General features: G+C 39.5%; 1 protein-coding gene across 10 annotated transcripts in view; it reads right to left on the bottom strand.

Annotated features, from left to right (window-relative positions):
- Positions 1-21,978, bottom strand: part of LOC128613893 (receptor-type tyrosine-protein phosphatase mu-like) — a 235,340-nt gene that overhangs the window by 108,337 nt on the left and 105,025 nt on the right. For all 10 annotated transcript variants that reach the window (XM_053635055.1, XM_053635064.1, XM_053635095.1 and 7 more), the window contains exon 7: positions 14,015-14,308. In XM_053635055.1, coding sequence (XP_053491030.1) covers positions 14,015-14,308 — 294 coding nt within the window. The remainder of the gene's footprint in view (positions 1-14,014; positions 14,309-21,978) is intronic.

The raw sequence follows: 21,978 nt of genomic DNA, 5'->3' as shown, positions 1-21,978 counted from the left end.
CCTCACTGTTCTGAGCCAAACATTCACACAACCTCTCATCTACAGCATAAATGGACTACACACTTCTACATATAGAGTAACTATGACATCATTTTTGGACATGCTAAACCTTCACACACGATATGCATCACACTTGGGACTACAGTAGGTCATGGTGTATCAAGTTAACCTTGTTTGAAGCCCAGCATTCCAGTAGCATTCTCACCCTTATTTAATTACACATGCAGTATATTAGCATCTGCTGGCTTGACACTCAAGACTTTTTTTTTTTCCTTCTTGAGACCATGCATTCACCTTTGTAGAATGAAAATCCACTTTTGTCACTGAACTCTTACAGGACTGCCTTCATGAAGAAAATTAAGAGCAAACTCAAGAGCAAAACTAAAAATGTCAGCACCTGTGAGATGTGTGTAACTGCATTCTTAGCGAAAGGATCCCATTTAACACCCTTAAGGTTCTCTATTAAAAAATCTGCTAATATTAAGCAGTATAAGAAAAGTCCATGGTATTAAAGCTGTGAATAATGGAAGAACGGCAGAAATGGGCTATAATGTAGGCTAAAGTGGAGCTGAATCTGTGCATACAGGCCAGATTGGAACCGCAGGGTATTCGATAATAAAATTCAGAGCTGGCGTAAATGAGAGGATGTTTCCTTCATTTCCTCCAAGCATTCCATATTATATCTTCCTCTCATACATATTAGTCCCCCCAATACACCACACAACTGAACTTAGGCACGCCTGCATGCTGACTCCAGTAACTCCAGCGCGGTTTAACCTGGGGCACATCCATAAATGCGCTTAGTGGGGAAGCTAAAGTAGCCTCATGCTCCATTGGGTCATCCATTTCAGAAAAATGATGCCACTGCTTGGTGACGGCCTTAAACCTAATAAAAAGGATGAAGGAACGAGTTACGTCCAGCCACTAAGAATACCCTGGTCCCTATTGCACTCAAGACTGAGATGTAGTAAACAAATTCTGTCTATTTCCCTTTCCTCTTTAAGTCTTTCTATTTATCAGTATCTAGGGTGTTTTTGTCAAGATAAATAATGGCATAACACTACACTTGCAAGAGAAGATGAGTATGTCAGCTTTCATTTGGGCAGAAGTAACAGCTATTCAGCAACATATGTAGAGGAGCTGATGCAGGACAGACGAGGGGAAAAGAACAGGAAATTGCATTGCCTGTTCAATAAGCCAATGAGATTAGGCAGAAAGAAAAATTATCATAGAAATGATATTTTTGATACCTCGTCAAAAAAAAAAACGGAAAAAAAAACAAAACTGATTGTATTCAGGACATGGAAGAATTGTCACAATAAAAACACACTAAAACATCTTTTTGTTCCTTTAAATGAAATGCATGCTTTAAAAAAAAAACCCCAAAACATCTCGTTTGAAAATATTTTCTCATTTTTTTGGTGAGGATATTATGACGCATAGCACATGCGGTGTATTCCTGAAATGCCAGATGACATAGTGCATGTCTGTGTGCACGCTGTACATGAAACAGGAATTTTATGTATTCTCTAGTACTCTACCAGAAGTTCCTCCAAGGCAATGGAAGCTGCCAGGAATATCATTAGTATTCATACTGCACACTCGTTCCCCAGGTCCCTGCACATGTTTAGAAATGTCTTGTTTTTGGAGGATACGTCGTAATGTACTACACTGCAATTTATGTAGCTCGTTTATATAAAAAAAATGTATTAAATGTTAGGGGGGAAAATGACAATTTTAACAGACTTCACTAGTAGTTTTATCTTTATAAAAACATTAGGAATGAATACTAATAATGAATGGATATGAATATACTTTACGTATGGAGGTCTGTGTGACAGAAACCATAATGATGAATGATGAATGTCACACTATGATGAGAAGTAAAGCCTCTGGGAAAATTTCACAAATTTCACTGCACATATGTGAGCTTTGTGTTTCTAGGATTTCAGCGCTGAACACGATGGATGTTTCGGATAATACTCATGGATATTCTATCACCTAAAATGTAGCTACAAAACCATGAAGCAGATTTTAATTTAAAAGCATGAAACACATTTAGAATTTAAATAACCTTACATAGACAGTTCCATAGTTCTATAGACAGTTCTATGATTGTAAGATACTGAGCCACACGGCTGTGACCCTCAATAAGATAAAAAAAGACAACTTTTTAAAAATATTTAAAGTAATATTTCGTTCGGATGTTCAGTGGCATGTATACGTTTCAATGGCATAATACATTTATAAGATTTATAAGATTTATAAACTGATTCAATATCAAAGTGCTTTATAATGAAACACAGCATGACACAGGTATTTAATAAGACTTTAGAAATAAACATTATGAGCTTGATATTATTTTGGATGAGTATCCGTGAATTTTCACCTTATACCGTGGTGCTGTTAAATTCTAGAATCTGATTGGTCAGAAGTGGTGATGAATTTTTCAGCATGGCTCTGACAGTAGTGCTGGCTGTAAGTAAGGAAAACTTGATTGTTTAATTAGTTACAGCTAATTCACAAGGACTTGTAGGGTGGACATGCCATGTAATCAAAGTCTGATAATAAACGTATTATTAATAAAAGGCATCTCCAGTGTGAGCGCTTTACAGGCGTCAGAGGGAAAGTTTTCCAAAACGGAAATGTTTAATGATGGACGACGATGCAAGGAGTGATGGTTTACAGCTTCTATCAGTTTAAGAAGAAGAAGAAGCCCATTACAGCACAGTGAAGTTATTTTCTTCACATATCAAAGCTTGTTAGGAAGTTGGGGTTAGAGCACAGGGTCAGCCATGATACAGTGCCCCTGGAGCAGAGAGGGTTAAGGCCTTTGCTCAAGGGCCCAAGTGGCAGCTTGGTGGTGCTGCGGCTTGAACCCCCGACCTTCTGATCAGTAATCCAGAGCCTTAACCTTTGAGCCACCACTGCCAATAATAACAGGAACTACAGGAACTTGCTCCATGGATGTTCCACAACGTTAAATGTAACTATACATGTAGAAAAGTATGATGTGAAATTCTTTCTATCCATCCATTTTTTGTACCGCTTATCCTACACAGGGTCGCAGGGGAACCTGGAGCCTATCCCAGGGGATTCAGGGTACAAGGTGGTGGACACCCTGGACGGGGTGCCAACCCATTGCAGGCCACAATCGCACACACACTCACACACAACAGACAATTTGGAAATGCCAACTAGCCCACAACGCATATCTTTGGACTTGGTGAGGGAACCGGAGTACCCGGAGGAAACCCCGAAGCACGGGAAGAACATGCAAGCTCCACACATACAGGACAGAGGTGGGATTCGGACCCTCAACCCTGTAGGTGCGAGTCAAACACGCTAACCACAAAGCCACCATGCCCCCCATGAAATTCTTTAATAAATAAGAAAAAATTTAATCAATGACAAATTGCTGTAGTGTAAGAGGAATAAAACATTATAGGAACTTCTATAACAGCATGTCCTGTTGTGTTTTATTCCTTATTCAGTCAATCTTCCTCTAGTGCAAAGAGAAGAACAATGTACAACAATGTAAAAAACAATGTACTCCTTGCGTCTGGGTTTAGTTGAAAACCATGTTTAAGGACAACAAGAGCAGCCAAAGTTATCTCCAGCAGGCCTGTTGTGTTTACAGCCCTGTGAGGGATTGGAGTTACAGTAATCGAGATGTCACTGTGCTTTATAATCCAATAATGGACAAGGGTCTGCTTAGCAATCTGTTTGGTTTGGGCTTGGGTTGTGGAAATAAACCACCAGTGGATCCGTGTGTGTGTGTGTGTGTGTGCATGTCAGGGAGGCAAGAGGAAACCTTCTTGTGCATTCAGCACAAACTCCAATCCCTTATATAGGCTGAAACCTCAGCAACACTGGGTTTCCATCTGAAAGTGTAAGGCCTGAATGGTTTTACAAGACAATCTGCACATCTCCCCATGTGAGTGCATGCACCGTCAGCAGCCTGTAGCACAATAATGTGCGGCGTGGTCAGAGACAGAGAGCAGAATGGTGAGGAGGCGAAGGAGGCTGCAGAAGCCATGGGGAGAGAGTCTCTCTTTCGGCTCTCTGCCAATCTGTCTGCAGAGGGCAGATCCCTCAAGTAGTGCATGGGGTCAGGGTGGGAGTATGTACAGGTCTCATGCATGGTTAGAACGACGTGCTTTTGCCCACCGCAGGTGCTGAGACAGAGAGCACGGTGAAACACTGTGAACATGAATTTATGGAGAGCAGACAATCTGTTCTGCCTCAACAGGGGGAATACAGGATGTCACACTAAGCTCTGCCAAACTCCTGCAAAATGAAATGTGACAAATGGTGACAAGTTAGTGAGTCAGGTTCCCTTTATTATTCCCTCATTCTCTCTCTCTCTCGTTCACACTGCCTCTCTGCCTTTCTCTCGCCGATCATCAGAAGCACTTGACTAGCAGAGCATGTGAACGGGAGGCTGTAATTGACAAATTTTGACGGGCAGCCGAGTGGCAAGCTCCCATGGTGCCTGGCGGGGACTGAAAAATACCCTCCAAACGCGACAGAAAGTGTACGACAGGACTGGATAATTTGATGTGCACATATATACACAAACACACGCTGAGCAATTGTGATCAGAGGTCCGGACCTTCACTATTTCATCTAAACACCGAACGTCTCACAATTCCAGCAACACAATCACATCTACATTCGTGCCACAATTTATGTTCAAGGTGCGAGATTTTTTCCCCCGCGTCTGTGAGAGATATACAGCAGGCCCTAGCGCTGAGGCACTTCAGCCACTGATAAGAGTCACAGCAGCTATGGAGGCCGGATGATAGCAGCACGCCATACTTCTTCCCCTGGTATTTTCTCCAATCTGATCATTTTTCTTGTGGGGAGCAACAGTTTCATTTTGAAGGTGACTTTCAAGAGTGTTCTGCTCTCTCTTTTTGCACTTCTCTGGCTGCCTCGCTTGCAGTCAGGCCTATATGAGATTTAGTATTTCATTTCCACTGGGATCATCATATTTAATTTGCCTGCTGGGAGGAGTGAGGCAGGGAGGAAGAGAAGTGTGTGTGTGTGTGTGTGTGTGATAGGGAGGAGGGTGGGGTGGGGTTGGGGGTTGTTATGGGACTCTAATGGTTGGTCCTAGTGGTTTCCGTTAAACATCTTTAGATAATGATGAATGCTAAATATCTGTCATTTTTTTTTCTTTTCTTGCACACATCTTGAAGTGCATGGTCATTACATATTACAAAAATATCACAGAAGTCCATTAGGTCTATTAAATCATCATTAAACAAGGTATTATTGCCTCACCAACAGAGACCACTGGGCTCCTCTAAGAAACCATCGAATATGTCCTATTAGAAAACACAAATGATCTGTACTAACTACTAGCATTACAAAACAACTAATAGCTAACAAAAAAATAATTGCTTTTATATATTTTTGATGCCTTTTTTTCATGATTTTATGATTCATTTTGCTCTACAATACTTACAAATACAAATTACTTACTTTACAGCTACAATTACTATTAGTGTCACTGAGTCTGAATAAATTACAAAAATACATATACTAATGTATATAGTACCCTTTCTTTATAAACATTGTCTAATTTATGAAGGTGATGGTTGGGTTCCTAAACACTCATGTGACCTTATTGGATATATAATATAAATTTAAATTTTGTTCACAAGAATTTTAGGGGTGCAATTGCACACTCAGGTTTGTTAAGCCATCCATCCAGTTCCATACCACTCATCCTACACAGGGTCATTGGGGAGCCTGGAGCCTATCCCAGGGTGCTCAGGGCACAAGGCAAGGGACACACTGGATGGAATACCAACCCATTGCACAATTGCACACACACTATGGACAATTTAGAGATGCCCATCAACCAACAAGGCATGTCTTTGGACTGGGTGAGGAATCTGGAGTGTCCAGAGGAAACCCCCAAAGCATGGGGAGAACATGTAAGCTTCACACACAAAGGGCAGAGGCGGGAATCGAACCCCCAACCTCAGAAGTGCATGGCAAACGTGCTAACCACTAAGCCACCGTGCCTCCTTGTTAAATATAAAATATATTTAAATTATAATTGTATTTACTTCAATTAAAGTTCTCTCACATTTTCAATGTAAGCTTAAGCTTATTAAATGGAAACACATTTTTGTCCTATCAAAAAAAGGGGGTAGGGTGCCAATAATTCTGAATCTCTCATGTATGGTTCAACCAATGACTGGCATAAAAATCAGACCAGAGATTTGGACACGAAGCCAATAGAAAAAGCAAAAAGAAAAACACTTTCTAAAAAGGCTTTTAAGAGCTCGTTGGGCTTTTGAGTGTGCGGTTGTCTTTGGTACCCAGAGGAGAGCGAGTGAGGGGACAATAAAACAGGAGCCGGAGAGAGAAATGGTTCGGAGGAAGCCAAGCGTGAAAATCGGGCGTGTTATGAGAAAAGGATATGAGGCAGAGGCTCGGACGAGGAAATGGAGATGGAGAAAGAAAGAGAGACACCAAAATGAGGCAAATGTAGCAACAGGGCAGCAAAGTGGAAGATATATGAGAGTACATTTGCAAGAGACTATTAAAAAGCCCTTGAGGAGATGTAGAACATACATAGCACAAGCTTTTAATACCAGGCCTTGTTTTTGCAGACAGATAACACCCAGCCATCTGCTACGAGTTTAACTCTGACTGACTGAAAAGGGTGATATATGGTACTATAGATTACTGACCATTAGTTATTGGGATATACAGCAAATGCAGGGGTGTAACCTGGTCTGGGCATTCAGTACTGTATCAAATGCAGCTGACAAAAGATCTTTTCATTGTGAACGTGCTAGCCAAGTGTGATTTTCTAATACAGTGAACGTCATGCTATGATCAAGTTTAGGATAGGTAGCCATAACTTTAGCCATAACTAAAGTTAGCCTTAGTGAAAATCTAATAAGCCTAAAAGATCGTATTAACACTATAAACACCAATTGTCATATTACCTGTAATGCACATGCCATCGTGTACGTACCGACCTCAGTGGACATTTTTAAAAAATCGGAAATATATCTAACAGAACAAAATTCACTGAATTACTAGTGACCGGTGAGCAGTCCAATCAAAACTGATAATGAAGCTCCTGTTCATTTAATGCCATGACTGCTTTTGACTTCAGAAGACTTACATGTCTTTTCCATTGTACATTATATTACAAGTAATTATTATTTTTATAGCAATTTTATTCATTACATATTCACTTACATGCAAATTAAATCATTAAATAGCTTTTTTCTCAATGGAGTTGTAATGGAATAATTATATGCTATTTTCTTCCTTTTCCTCACTTTTGGGACTAACTAGATTTGAAAGTTTTCTTTATAGTAAACTTATAGTATATGAGTTTATATAGTAGTTTTCAGAACTACTATATAAACTAGGAAATTTGACCATGTGAACGGTTTTCCCAATCCGCCACATTTATTTCCTGTCTACAAAGTAATTTTGTTCGGCAACAACCTCAAAGTACACTCAGTGCAAAAGATACCTGCATATGTGTGTACGTGTGTGTGTGTGTGTACGCATCCACAGCTAAATCCCCCCCCCCCCCGCCCCATGTTTCCATTAGACACACCCCTCTCTGTGGAACTTGTGGTCTGCAGGAATAAATGGGGTTGTCAGGATTGAGTGAAGTTTTAAGTTTGGCAGTCAGAGAGCTGCTTCACTTGAAAAGTAGTACAAATGACCAGAATTAAACTGAGCAATGAGCCTACAGAAGCCATTTCTCTCTCTCTCTCTCTCATACACACAGACATGCCTGAGTGAAAACAGACTGAAATAAAAAAAAGGAGGTGGCTAAGGTAATGAAGCGAATCTGTTCAATGAGAAGTTTGTTGCAGTGATGTCGTTTTATAGATTCAATTCATGAAATACATCATGAAGTCGTTTCATTTGTGCAATAGGGAACATGTTTGATAAGACTGTGCTTTGTTTTCATAGTTTAGCAGTCAAACAAACTGGACAAGACTTTCTCTGCTGCAAACTCAATAAAAAGATTAATTTTTAAAAAAAGGAAAAGAAAAAACGTTACACGAAAAAACTGGTAAACGTTCTAGTAAGACAGGTCAGTAAGACATCAAATGTCCATAAATTATCCATCCATCTTCCATACCACTTATCCTATACTTATCCCAGGGAATTTGAGGCACAAGACAGGGGATACCCTGGACAGGGTGTTAACCCATCGCAGGGCACAATCACACACACACACACACACACTCTGTACAACCTGGAAATGCCAATCAGCCTACAATGCATGTCTTTGGACTGTAGGAGGAAACTAGAGTACCCAGAGGAAGCCTCCGAAGCATGGGGAGAACATCCACAGGGAAGCGGGATTTGAACCTCAGAGGAGCGAGGCAGACGTGCTAACCACTAAGCCACTATGCCCCCCTGTTTCTGAGATACTGAAGATATTTTCATTGTTACTCAGTAACGAGTAGCTGATTGGACATTCAAATCTATTTTGGGACTAATTAATTCATTTAACCTCCTTTTCCTTGTTAAGTCATTAACTCCATTCCAAAATGAAATATTGTGAAACATAGTGTGTAATGAGAAAATGGCACATGGCTACATACTCACACACCCACAGTCATTCAAAACATCTACAGTTCATAGTAAAGAATGCTGCATCCATTTACTGAAGTCTTCAGGCAATTTCAGTAAATAAAGAAGCAAAAAAAAGACAAACCCAATTTGAGAAATTGGTCCGAGGAGGCCGAGGGAAAAAGCCAAACTCCAGTCTGATCGTGATAAAGTTTGTCATGTTACACAATCCAGGCCTGCTTTGCCCCAGCCAAACACCAGTGTAAATGAAATGGCAGGAGACAGAAAGGCTGAAGGGTGCAGGGGGACATTTCTTTCTATAATTGCTTTGGATATTTGTTTTCCTGTTTACCTCATCTGAGAAACTTGTCGCCTGCGAAAAGTGCATTACTGGCTACATGCTCATTCACACTTTCACACACACAGAGCGACATACACTCGCCGGCACAAACACACAGGGTGTGACTGCACATATCAGCAATTTTTTTTTAAATATATTTTTTTTAGATTGGTATTTCCTCTTTTCAAACTTTCCCAGCAATGGACATGCTGACGTCCCTGTTTTCCAGCTTATCTGCTACCTCTGCACTAGTCACTTGTTACAGACCATAAACAATAAAGCCAACAAGTGTGGCATAGATTTCTGAGCTGGCCTCATCTGACACGCACACACACCCACACACATACACACACACACACACACACACACACACACACACACACACGGTTCAGACCAGGATAGTTAGCTGGCGTGTTTCTCTTACTTTGGCTGTTGAGTGTTTTTTCCACAGCCCAGTTAAGAGTCAAACTGACTGCATTAATTTCAGGACAATGACACCAGCACTGTCACTAACACTGTTCCTGTGTCTGCTTCCCTCTCATTTATACACTAGCTGCAACTAAATTACTGCCAGAAATTCTTGCTGAAGGATGTCATCAACAATAATGACAAGAATGCCCAGTCACACCACAATAAATGTAAGATTATTTACATTTCAACTGATTGTTAATGAAAATATGACAAACTAAAATAACATTTAAAGGACGTTATCAGTGTAGGAAAAGTCTGCACAAAACTGGCAGCCCAACTGATCAAAAAACAGATAACAATATTTATGTCCGTTTGTGCAGTAAAATCACATTACTGGTATGGTTTTGAGAAATTAAACATAGATATTTGTTCCAGCCAAGAAATGAAATAGTACCATGTCGTATTTGTATATAATAATAATAATAATAATAATAATAATAATAATAATAATAATAACAAGTAGTAGTAACAGTAGTAGTACTAGTTGTAGTAGTAGTAATAGTAACAGTAGTAGTAGTAATAGTAACAGTAGTATTAGTAGTAATAGAAGTAGTAGTAACAGTCGTAGTAGTTGTAATAGAAGTAGTAGTAGTAGTAGTAGTAGTAGTATTAACAGTAGTAGTAGTAACAGTCGTAGTTGTAATAGAAGTAGTAGTAGTAGTAATAGTAACAGTAGCAGTAGTGGTAGTAGTAGAAGTAGTAGTAGAAGTATTATTATTATTAGTAGTAGTAGTAGTAGTAGTTGTAGTAGTATATTTGTAGCAGTAGTATTACCACTACTATTATTAATTTAGTTTTGTGCCTATATATGTGGTTGTCCACTGTGACATGGTGCACACTCTTCTTATTGTATTGCACAGGTGTACAAATAGTTATAGCGATATTATTAATATATTTATGCAGTGTAAAAAAGCACTACTGTGGAAATTCAGCTCTAGCAGTATGTACTGCTACAGAAATGTTGAAAAAACATAAACATCCAGCTGCCTGCTGTAGTTACACAGGTCTGGTCAGTTTCTAGTAGGCCTGTGGAAGTCAAACATCAGCCCTCATAATGAAATATACACACTTCATTAATACAATTAGCACGGTTCCCCAGACTGGGGCATGGTGTAATTATACCTATCACCATACCTGCAATTAAATCTTCTGAAATCCACAGACCTGCTGCATCTCCCAGCCTACCGTCTAACAGCCAGTGATCTTATGTCATGTTTGTAGGAACGTTATTTTCTAAATGGTTGCAGTCATGGGTATTAGAAATGTAGGACTAGACCTAAAAATTATTTTCATAAATACGTTTATCAGTTTGTGGCCATTTTCCTTGAAATGGGATTCCGTTACCATGCATGTGTCCCCTCACTCCTGAACCCTAATTAGCTGTGATGTTTGGTGATTAGTTTTTGACTTGACATAAGTGTGACCACCAGGAGAAGTCCATAGCCAGGGCTGACATGTCTGAGACACCGCATGAACAAACGTGTCAAATATCGTTCTAATGTGAGGGTCATGTAGGCTGGGGCCAGGGCATGTCATGACCTGCTGAGAGGCATGTTTGGTCTCTGCCTGGCCTCTTGTAGCTTCCTGAAAGTTCCGGCCGCCACTATATGATATCCCATACTTCTGTGTGATTTGTCTCTGTCTCCTGGGTGCAGCTTTTCTGCACCTCATCGCTTCTCCCAGCTCTAGACACTGACATGTATGGCTAAGTGCTCCTGAAAGGGTTCAGTGTTTTCCCTGGAGCCGAAACTATGACTTCATACGTGTTATCATCATCACCCTGTTGGAAAGATATCACTACATTCTCAGTCTTGTTTTTGATTTGATAGTGACTGAAAATCCTTCATAGCCCATGTTATCTGTTTTTGTACGGCTTGCTATCCTGAGGGACTAAAAGTGGACCAGACAAGTGAATAAATAATGAAACTGTGATTTATGTAAATGTGCTATTACAATGCCCTTAGAATCTTTTTGCCCATTGGCTGACGAACAACATGGTGCGCTAATGGTTGGTTAGCGCGAAAGCAAATGGAAAAGCGATTAGCTTGGCGTGGGAGAGCGATGCAGATACCCTTCTGCATTCCTGCCATCGCTCTAATCGTTGCAGTCATTTAAAAGAAGAGTCATTGCACCTGTTTAATTACTGTGATAATTGCACACCGTTTGTTTGTAGCCCAGGGGGTCCCGAGCCATGTCGCTAATGTGCCCAGCGTTTTTGACGAGTCCTTAATAACGTTAATGTATCTATGCCATTACGGGAGATGCATTTCTTCCCTCCAGGAGGGATACATGCACTGGACAATGTGTTAGATGGGGGGCTGTATGCCTGCTTACTGTGCAGGGAAAACACTGAGTCGAGTAAACAATGCCAGTGTTTATTTGACTGTAATGAACTTAGCATTAGCCATCTCATTGCTCGCTGCTAATGTTGTTCCAGACAGGTCTTATGGATAGGGAACCAATAGTTGCTCCCTCAAGGCAAATGTCAATAAAAAGAAATCCTGGACAAAGGCTACACTGCAAATATTTCTGCTTAGCCTGCTCTAACACACTTGTTTTACACCCATGGTGGGTTGAGTCAGGTGTGTTGGGAGTGTGGAAAATAGTAAAAGTGCAGTGTAGTGTTAGTCCAGGAGCAGAAGCAGGAAAAAGTCAGGGGCCTGCTTCCACACATGTGATTCCACACATACAGTATATGAGACTGTATATACAATTGTTCCATGGATTTTTAATCCATCAAGTTATTTAAAACCCTCAGGTTAAAAAACACCATATTCTTGAACAGATGACCACTAGCAAAGTCAGTTCTGTTGCAGTAGAAGGAAATTGAGACTTAAAATGTGATGAAAAATAAACAAGCCTAAGCAACGTCATTTCTGATAAAACTTGGTTGTATGACTAACTGAACACCTGCTGACCTCTTACACATATTGGTGTAGAAACAATAGATTTACAAACGAGAGTCAACAGAAAGGCATTAATGATTCAAAGGGTAGTCACAAAAAGTACCTTCACAAATTCCTCTTCTCACACCCCGGGTTTGTAAAGCATTTCCCCAGCACAGAGACAGAGCGCGCTCATATAGTTATATACACACAAGGATACATTATTTTCCAGTAAATGCAAGTCCCAAAATAGTTTATTCCGCTAACACCACAGCAATTAGCCAACAATTACATGATTATTAATGAACGACACATTCTTTTTAACTGTTTACAGTTATATTTAATGTTGTGGAACATCTGCTAGACAAGTTCCTGTTATCACAGTTGTAGACAGCTCTCCCATCATTTCATCCAGCCTTATTTTTATATTTCTTGTGAAGTTGATAGCAGAAAAAAAAAACCCGCAGCCTTCCCTGTCACGTTAATTAGAAAACAGAACGCGCCAAGTTCCCTGAAGATGCTGACTGACTGATACTAAGTGCTGACATTGGAGACACTATTTGTAAATAGCAAATAAACATCTCCTTACAGAAAACATCACCATGTCAACATTTTTTCCACAAAATGATTTGTTAAATAACGCTACATTAACCTTACATTACACGGAGGGTTCACCATGAACGACGCTGTATTAGAATAAGAGCATTAAGATAAACCTCTAATTCAAATTCTAGCTGGAATTACTGTCACATCTTCTGACCAATCAGATTTGGGAATTGAAAAGCACTGTGGTATATTTATAGCTACACTGTAAAACCAGATAAGTTCATTTAACTCCAAAAATTTGAGGAAACCTCAATTTACCTAATTACCTCAAAATTTTTAAGTTGATAAATCAATTTCTTTAAGCCAAATACACTTAAATATAACAAAAATATAACTCAAACTTGTTATATTTACGTGTATTTGGCTTAAAGAAATTGATTTATCAACTTAAAATGTTTGAGGTAATTAGTTTCCTCAAATTTTTTGAGTTAAATGAACTTATCTGGTTTTACAGTGTACTGTATATTGCAGCTAAATTTGTAACTCAGTGTAGCTGAATAATGCTAACTAGCATGCAAAGGCAGAGCTAGTCAGGTAACTAAAGTTACTGTATCTATGTATGTACGTATGCTAAGTGTATGTATATTATTTTATTTAATGTTCCAAATTGTTGGACAGTTTAGCACAAATTATGTTGTGCTAAAAAAAATGTTAAGCGCCGGTAAACATAATCAAATCTAATACTTGTAGACGGAACCTGTCCTCTTCCAGTGCTCAGCGTCCTAGGCTAGTATCAGATTTACGAACCTGTCTGCAACTATTATGGTCAACTCCTTTGAGAGAGAGCATTGTGGGCTCCGTAGAGACACAATACACACAAGGAAAATGTAACTAGTTGTAAAATATTGCAAGTTATTTACGCTACATGTAATTTAAAAAAATGACGCATTTTCCAGTTAAACACTGAAAATATGATTTTAAAATCAAACATTTTTAAGACCTGAAGTGTCTATATGGACAGTGAATAAGTCATTGTATTATGAAAATATCATTTTCCTACCAGACAGAACAAAAATTCCCTATTGAGAAGATTTCCAATCTGGTGTTGTTTTAAACCTCACAGGAGGGATGTTCTTCACTTATCATATTCAGAAGAAAAGACACAGGAGGAGACAGCAGAGACTTAGGAACTCACCAGCACACTTGGTCCTGGCACGCAGTGGTGGACCTGGAGCTCCAGTGCCGCCCTCGTTGGGTCTTGTTAGAAGAACACTGATCTCATACTCAGTGTCTGGGTCAAGATGGCCGATCTTGTGGTTTGGCTTGTCCACAGGCTGGTTGTCAATCAGGCTTCCTGACATGGTGCGGTACTCCACCTCTTTCTCGATGATAGGGCCGTCACCATTGATTGAGTTAGCATTGAGCTGGATCCACAGATAGGTGGCACCCACTGCGGTCAGCTGAGGTGGTGCGATTGGGATTGGTGGTTCTGAGTGGGAAAAGGAACATCTTTTTAAAGACAGCTCTTCAGCTATGTTTTTAATGCTACCAGTGTTCACTGTATATAAAGAGCAAACAACTTCATACACGTCTTCAAAAACGTATACAGTATATTGCTATCCTGCATATATCATGTTCAGTTTAATTGTTCAAATAGTTTACTTCTTTTCATAATCATAATACAAGCAAAACTAAAGCATAATATACTGTAAATGTTATATTCTCTTGGTATTTATCGGTGCAGGTAGAAACCCGGTGGAGATCGATGTAATTGCAAAATGGGGTTGGGCTATAATAATTACATAATTAAGAGGAGTGATTTAATAATGTCCAATCAAATCAGCTCCTCTCATTCAATATAAAAATTTCACATAAGTATTTTAGTGGTAGCAATGACCGGCTGACGAAAGAACTGACCAATTCATTACTACAATGGGGAAAAAAGTGAATGAGGTATTTAATGGTTTTGTTTGTCATTTTTATTCATTTTATTAATTATATACAGTTCTATGGATAAAATGAAGTAACTGATATTCTTAAACCGTAACAGTACAGACTCATAAAGCTGGGTGGTAAGTAATGGAACAGGACATAAAAATACCATTTTGGCATTGCGTTTGCATGAAGAGGCATCCTAAAATGTATGTAAGTAATGTTAACACAACTTTGGACCAGTGGATTTTAATACCTATTGGTGTGGTGCTCCACCCATGTCAGCACAGGCCATGAAAATGTGTTAAAAAAAAATAAATAGTTCCTTATGCCCAACCCAATACACAATACGGTTAAACCCCTTATGCGAAGGATATCAGTGTTTCATGTATGATGGTGCACTGTGTGGGTCTTCAGCCTGTATAGTGTGAGCTGGTGATAAGTTTACACAGAGGTACTGACTTAAACCAATTAATTTTTGACCCTCATTGGTTTAGCTTATGAGCTGAAATTCATTACTTATCACCCCTATGGTCCTGTTCCATTTCACTGTTGACCCATTTTAGTGGGGTTTCATTATAACACACATGCAGACACACATAGGCACATGCTTAGTACTTCACTGAGAAGGATTTGACTAATGTAGTGCACAGCATAAAAATGTATTACAATAAATAAGAACATAAATTCAATTTGATTCTGTGTCTGGGGAGAATTTTGTAATTTCATAATGTCTGATTTGATGTCTTTGAGTGATGTTGCTTGTCTAATGGAAGCCTGGTTTGTTATGGAAACCTTGTTTTTTGGACAAAGTTGCAATTTTATATTTTGTTCCATTATGCCCTTGAGCCTCCTCATCTTTCATACAGTCTCTGTTATTTTGGAAATTGCTGCCGTAGATCTGTGCTGAACTGCATGGCCATGAACTAATGAAGAGATGAAATGGCTCCTTCTCTCACCAGAGCCTGAGAGCAGTTGCAGGTTTAGGTAACACAGCAGGTCTGTGTTGCAGAGCAAACATGGGATATGATATTGATTTGGGCCACCGAGAGTGCCAATTACAGCTGCGGTAATGGGGTATCCATCTTCCTGACAGTTGTGTCCAGGTGTGACCAGAGCCATGTGGTACAGGATGGTTGTAAAATACAACAATGTTTCTCTCCATCTTCTTTTCTGACGGAAACAGGATTCCATAAGGTACAGTGAGTCAGTGTCCAGAGTGGCTAAATAAAAAAAGCTTCATCTCATGTCTTCTGTGAAAAGTTCCACTCAAACACAGGGCAAACGACCAATGGATGACATGCATGTATATGTATTCTGTTTCTGCATACTACAGTGGTACAGTGGGTAGCATTGCTGCCTCACAGTTCTCAGCTCAGGTTACTGTCTATGTGAAGTTTTACCTATTCTCCCTGTGTCCATGTAGGTTCGCTGGTTTTCTCCTACCACCCAAAAAACATGCTGGTAAGTTGATTGGCTATGCTAACCTATAGCACATAGGGGCAGCGGTGGCTTGGTGTTAAAGGCTCTGGACTGCTGAGCCAAAGGTTGTGAGTTTGAATCCCAGTACCAAGCAAATCATATACAGTTGGTCCTTAAGCAAGGTCCTTTAACCCTCATCTTTGGATAAAAGCATCTGCCAAATGAATAAATATATACATATAATGGAGGGTAATACAGGGTATATTCCCACCACATGGGACCAGTTATTGAAAATGAGTGAATGTAAATATTTAGCATGTAGCCAATCAAATTAGCCTAGCTACCACCTTCAAGAAGTTGTGAATCTGTTTAAAAAAGTCTACTCAGTCATTTTGTTTTAAAAATACAAGAAGCTACATCAGACGAGTAGAAGTTGAGAAATGCTGAGCAGGTGAACTGCGTTTGAAAAAGACGAATGAGATATTCTCTATGTGTGCTCTCTAGAGAATGCTGTTTGCTTGCTTTGCTCGCTAGGATGAACAGCCAATCATAGACCTTGCACTGCTGCCAGCTGATGGGCGTCGAACACACAATAGATGGCTGTGTCAGGGCATTGAGTACAAATGCAACATTTCTAAGCAGAACAAGTCTTTAGTGTTGGTCATTCATGCGTCGGCTTATCATGTCATGCTGGTGTCATGCCCATGTGAGAGCATTACCAAATAATACACAGCTGTTTAAATCAGGTTAACACAGACTGTGCTGAGAGAAAATCTGCTTCGCCTGGGTAGGTTGGTTAAGGTAACGTTTCCTTTCTCCACCGAATCGTATCAAGTTGCTTTAATTGCTGCTGGAAAGACCTGGTCTTAAACATACAAGAGGCTTGGCAAGATGCAAATTGCAAACAAGGTGCGAAATGCAAACATGGTGTGAAGTGCAAACAAGGGTACTCAGCCCAAAGAAAAATGCCTGGAAGCTCAGACTGTATCTTTATCAGCATCCAAACATATGACATGGCCCACTTGTCAAAACACAAGCCTCCATGTCTGTCTCCACTGCTGTATAATATTGCAAGTGGCAATTTAAATGTCTTTCTCTCTCACTCTTGTTCTTGTAAGCCCACTCCCTGTGGCCCTGTCTGACATCTCAATTTCAGCCTTGCAGACACGGAACAGGTGTAGACGTCCACAGTGAGGGGGTAAGGTATTGTCTCCAAAAGAAACAAGCCTTCACGTCACATTCATTCAGTGCAGGGTTACACGAGATAAAGTGACATTTCAATCTGGCCGGAAAACACATTTTAAAGCAGAGATTGTACGGAGGATTGTATGGAGACAGCGATGCATCATTGGCTCCATTCTGTCCATGTGTCATTACGTTTATTTGAGTTTTGGCAGGAAGGGGCATAGGGGTCTGATTGATCTGGCATTCTTCTATCTTTTTTTTTCTTCTATGCTGTCATGTGAAAACATAGCCGTTGATGCATCTAACCACAAGTCAACATATTATAACTGATTCTGGGCACATCTCTATGGATATTGATCATTTCTAGGATGGCTTAAAAAGCCTTTGTCAGCAAACAATCCAAGCAAACAATCTATGACCCAGTAATAAATTCTGGAGAATTAAACTTCCAGAAAATAGTCAAAATGTGAGAACACGCTTCATCCCAGGCACCTACAGGAAAAAAAATATCTCCTAAATTTACAGCTTACTATTCAGTTATTCTCATTATAGCCTATTATTCAGTAACTACAGTGAAAGTAAGGAGTTAGGAGGTTAGGGAATCTACGACTGGAACTGCTGACGGCTCCCAGCAGGTTAAGAGGTTAAAATTTATTGGTCACAGAGAGAACCATTACAACCATGATGTGGTGCATTGGTTTACAGGCATGACTGCTGCTGACCATACCGAGTGTGTGTTTTACAGCACACAGCTGTGTGTCTCCATGCCACTGCACCTGGCACACATACCCATTCACTAAATCCTATTCCACATTCGGATATATTTAGAGGCATATGACCATGCAACCTGACCCCTATACCCACATGATCTCTTTGATATACAGTAATAAACTGTTTCTGTGTAAAACTGCCAGATTCACTGTCTCCCAAGGAACCTATTTGTTATTTGGGGGTCAGTGTTTCCACTCTGTTATCTGGCTACTCTATTATCTGGATTTGGTTTGATTTGGTTTCACAAAGTTTTCCAATGCAAGACAAGCTCTTGTAGATGTCACGAGTTTGAGGTCGCATGCGAGACAGAGAAGATAAAAGCACTCCAAACGTCTCTGGTGGTAAAGTCCTTTTCTGAAAGGCAGCATACCGAAGTTTCAAAAGCATTTCCTACAGCAACTCAAGCACTCATCCTGTCTTTTCAAACCATGACACACTAAGACAACTGTCGGCTGTTCTGTCAAAAAAAAAAAAAGTCTCAATCCTAGCACACTAAATTCTTGCAACAATATGGCAGAGGAACGCATTACAATTACAAGCAGACAATTTAAACAGATTCATAGTGGTGTTAAGATGGAAGTTAAGCTAATTTATTTAGTAACATCACAAATGGCATCCTACTGCACAAAATAGTATGTCAAAACAGTACACAATAATAGATTCTGATACTTCTAGATAGCTAGCATACGATTTTGACATACTGTTTAGGACAGTGTAGGGAAGTAAACAAATACGGACACATTTATTAGAACGCTGTCTTTAGGAGTTGTACCAGAAGAAGCTGTGCAAGCGTGAGGTTTATACTTTATGCTAGAGTAAGTGATTTAGATATGAAGATTGCAGGACAAAGAAAGGCCACACCCATTAAAACATACAGCATTGATTCATCCTTAGTAACTGCCTGATCAGGTGGTTTAAATCAGGCTACTAGTATGTTTATATTTTAGGAACTAAATTCGCTAGAATATATCATAAAAATACTGTGCAAGTGAGAATAAAACAGTTCAGAATCTCGAGATTATAATAACTCTAGTCATGCAGCTGAGGTCAAGGAACTGTCTGAGCCAATATTCACACACCATGCTAACAGTGCTGCCGTTTCTACCACTGTTTTTTTCTCCAGTGTTAGATAGGGGTCGGGTTTAGGACACACCCGCTTAGGGTTTAAATCCAAATAGGGATGCAGGACAATATGGATATTTGGAGCACTAAATCTATACAGATACAGGTTGTGTTACACCGTTAGTACAGTGAATATGATTTGGGACACACATTTTGTCTCTGCAATGCTGTGTTTTCCAGTTTTCTTGGTTGGTGCTACTTCTTTGTGCTATTCCACCATCTTCTATACCCTTCTGGCCACCTACCATGCAGAAAATAAAAAAACGAAATGAAAGAAAAACAGAGGAATACAGCACACCTGTGGCAGCTGCATGTGTATGCTACAATGCCAAAAGGTGCACTGGTGGCTCTTGGAGGCTTGTAATGGCCGTATGGGGTGTGAAACAAAGTATAAGAGCAGAGTGTGAATGATTTATGTTAGCCATCATGCTGCCTCAGGAGGGCAGGTCAGCTTTGTTAACCTGCAGACTTTGGGCATGCTGTTGTACATGTTGCCCTCGGCCAACTCTTCGTGGTACTGCACTAAGCACAGCCTGAATTAGTGCTCCCTTCAGCAGACACTCATAATGAGATGCATCAGCCTTGCAAAGCGAACAGGTTGTGCTCAATGTGCGCATCGGATACACGGCTGGGAAACGGGGTAATGCTTAATCGGGAAACTCGGCATAGCCACGGCAACTGAAAGCACTGAAATGAATTTGGGCAAATAATAGGAAGAAGTTGTTGCTGTTGTAATGCACTCCAATTACAAGCTCATAGAAATGCCACCTTCTGTAAAGCTGGCCTAAATAATGATGAATAATGTGAGACGGCAGACAGGAACCAGCTTCTGCTGCGTGTGAAAAATCATAGCAAGATTTAGTGCTGAACACTCCAGCACACTTCAGCTCATTTACACTGACAGGTCTCATATATATCTCACATACCAATATCAATGACCACCCACACACACACACACACACACATTCTGTATTTTGCACTGAGACACACACTCACACACATGCTGTTATGGGAAAATAATCAAAAACAGGTTGGTGAGATGTTGCCTGACATGAAACCCGTTTACCAGCCTGTTTTATTCCTCTTATACCACAGACATTTGCCAATGATGATACATGTTTATTGATTAAAGAACAGCACATTGCATTTTTTATCCATTTATAATTACATTTTATTTTGCAGAAGGTTACTTCCTGTTATTATTTACATTCTGAACCATCATTCCTTCTCTTTCTCTTAAAGTTAATAAGACCAGTAGGTTCTCCGACCTCCAGCTCCCCTGTACAACCTTCTTTCATACAGAACACTTATTAATGATTCAGTTTTTTTCTTTGTTAACAATAACAATATAACGTTTAACAATACATTTAATATCAGCCATACAATTCCCTGTGTATGAGCTGTTACCATAGAAACAATAGATAACTAGAACAAGCATGTTAATGACTACTGACTACTGTCAGAGCGTCAGAGCGGCTGTTATTGAAAATTAATCAACACCTTCTGACCAAACAGTGCTGTGGTATAATGTGCTTTAATCCCATGGAACAACTCTATACTTTTACTCTCATTAAAAATACCAGGATCTACGAATATACATTGAGCCAGGTGTGTCCAATGTTATCTGGAAAGGGCCGGTGTGGGTGCAGGTTTTCATTCCAACCAAGCAGGAGCCACACCTGATTCCACCTGTTTAATCAGTTGATCTTGGCTTTCAATAGACTCAGGTGTGGCTTCTGCTTGGTTGGAATGAAAACCTGCACCCACACCGGCCCTTTCCGGATAAGATTGGACACCCCTGCATTAAGCGGTAACACTTTACAATAACAGTAAATGAATAATCATGTACTAATACCTGAATTAAAACTTACTGAAATATGAAGTGATGATTAGTTAAGGCATGTACTAATCACAAACTAATGAAGATCTAACCTTAACTACGACGTGAGTCTTATGAATTCATGTGTGAATAACGACCCTCCCTAAGTACACGTTAGTACATGATTGTTAGTTAATGTATTAATTAACACGTAGGGATAAACTAAATCAAACGAATATGAATTAAACATGCAAAATTTCAAATTGTAACATAAAGAACAAAACATAAATAAATGGATGGAGAATGACACAAAACGGGTTGAGATTAAATTATGGGTGTTTATTATTAGTGCGTCTTTCTAAGTTCGATAAAGAGGATCAATGTAAATTCTGAAAGTAATCCAGTGCCATCCAATAATGTTTGTGTACGCAGCTGCATATGGCAAATTATATAAACAATTTGAAATTTTGCATGCATTAATTTAGCATATTCTTTCTTATAGAGCATGCTTGATTTAGTTTACCCCTATGTGTTAATTATTACATTAACGCACAGTCATGTACTAACATGTACTCAAGGTAGTCGTTATTCATCATTACTTCATATTTCAATAAGTATTAATTCAGGTATTAGTGCATGATTATTCATGTACTGTTATTGTAAAGTGTTACCTATTAATATAGCACTAGCATTGGCTAATGTAGCGAGTCAGTAAAGTAACTGCTGAATTGTACACAAGTGGGATTTCAGTGTCTGTGACTTGATTGGCATTGTTATATTGTTAGAGATTTTTTACCAGTTACCAAACCTGTCAAAATATGCATTCTCATTAGTTATTAGCAGCATGGCTAGTTAACTGCTAGCGACTAACTGAACCACTTCCTGAATTATTTACAGGCGTTGAGAAA

The sequence above is a fragment of the Ictalurus furcatus genome, chromosome 1 (assembly GCF_023375685.1).
Source record: "Ictalurus furcatus strain D&B chromosome 1, Billie_1.0, whole genome shotgun sequence".
Classification (NCBI taxonomy): domain Eukaryota; kingdom Metazoa; phylum Chordata; class Actinopteri; order Siluriformes; family Ictaluridae; genus Ictalurus; species Ictalurus furcatus.
Note: the sequence above shows the minus strand (reverse complement) of the source record. Positions and strands in the feature narration are given on the sequence as shown.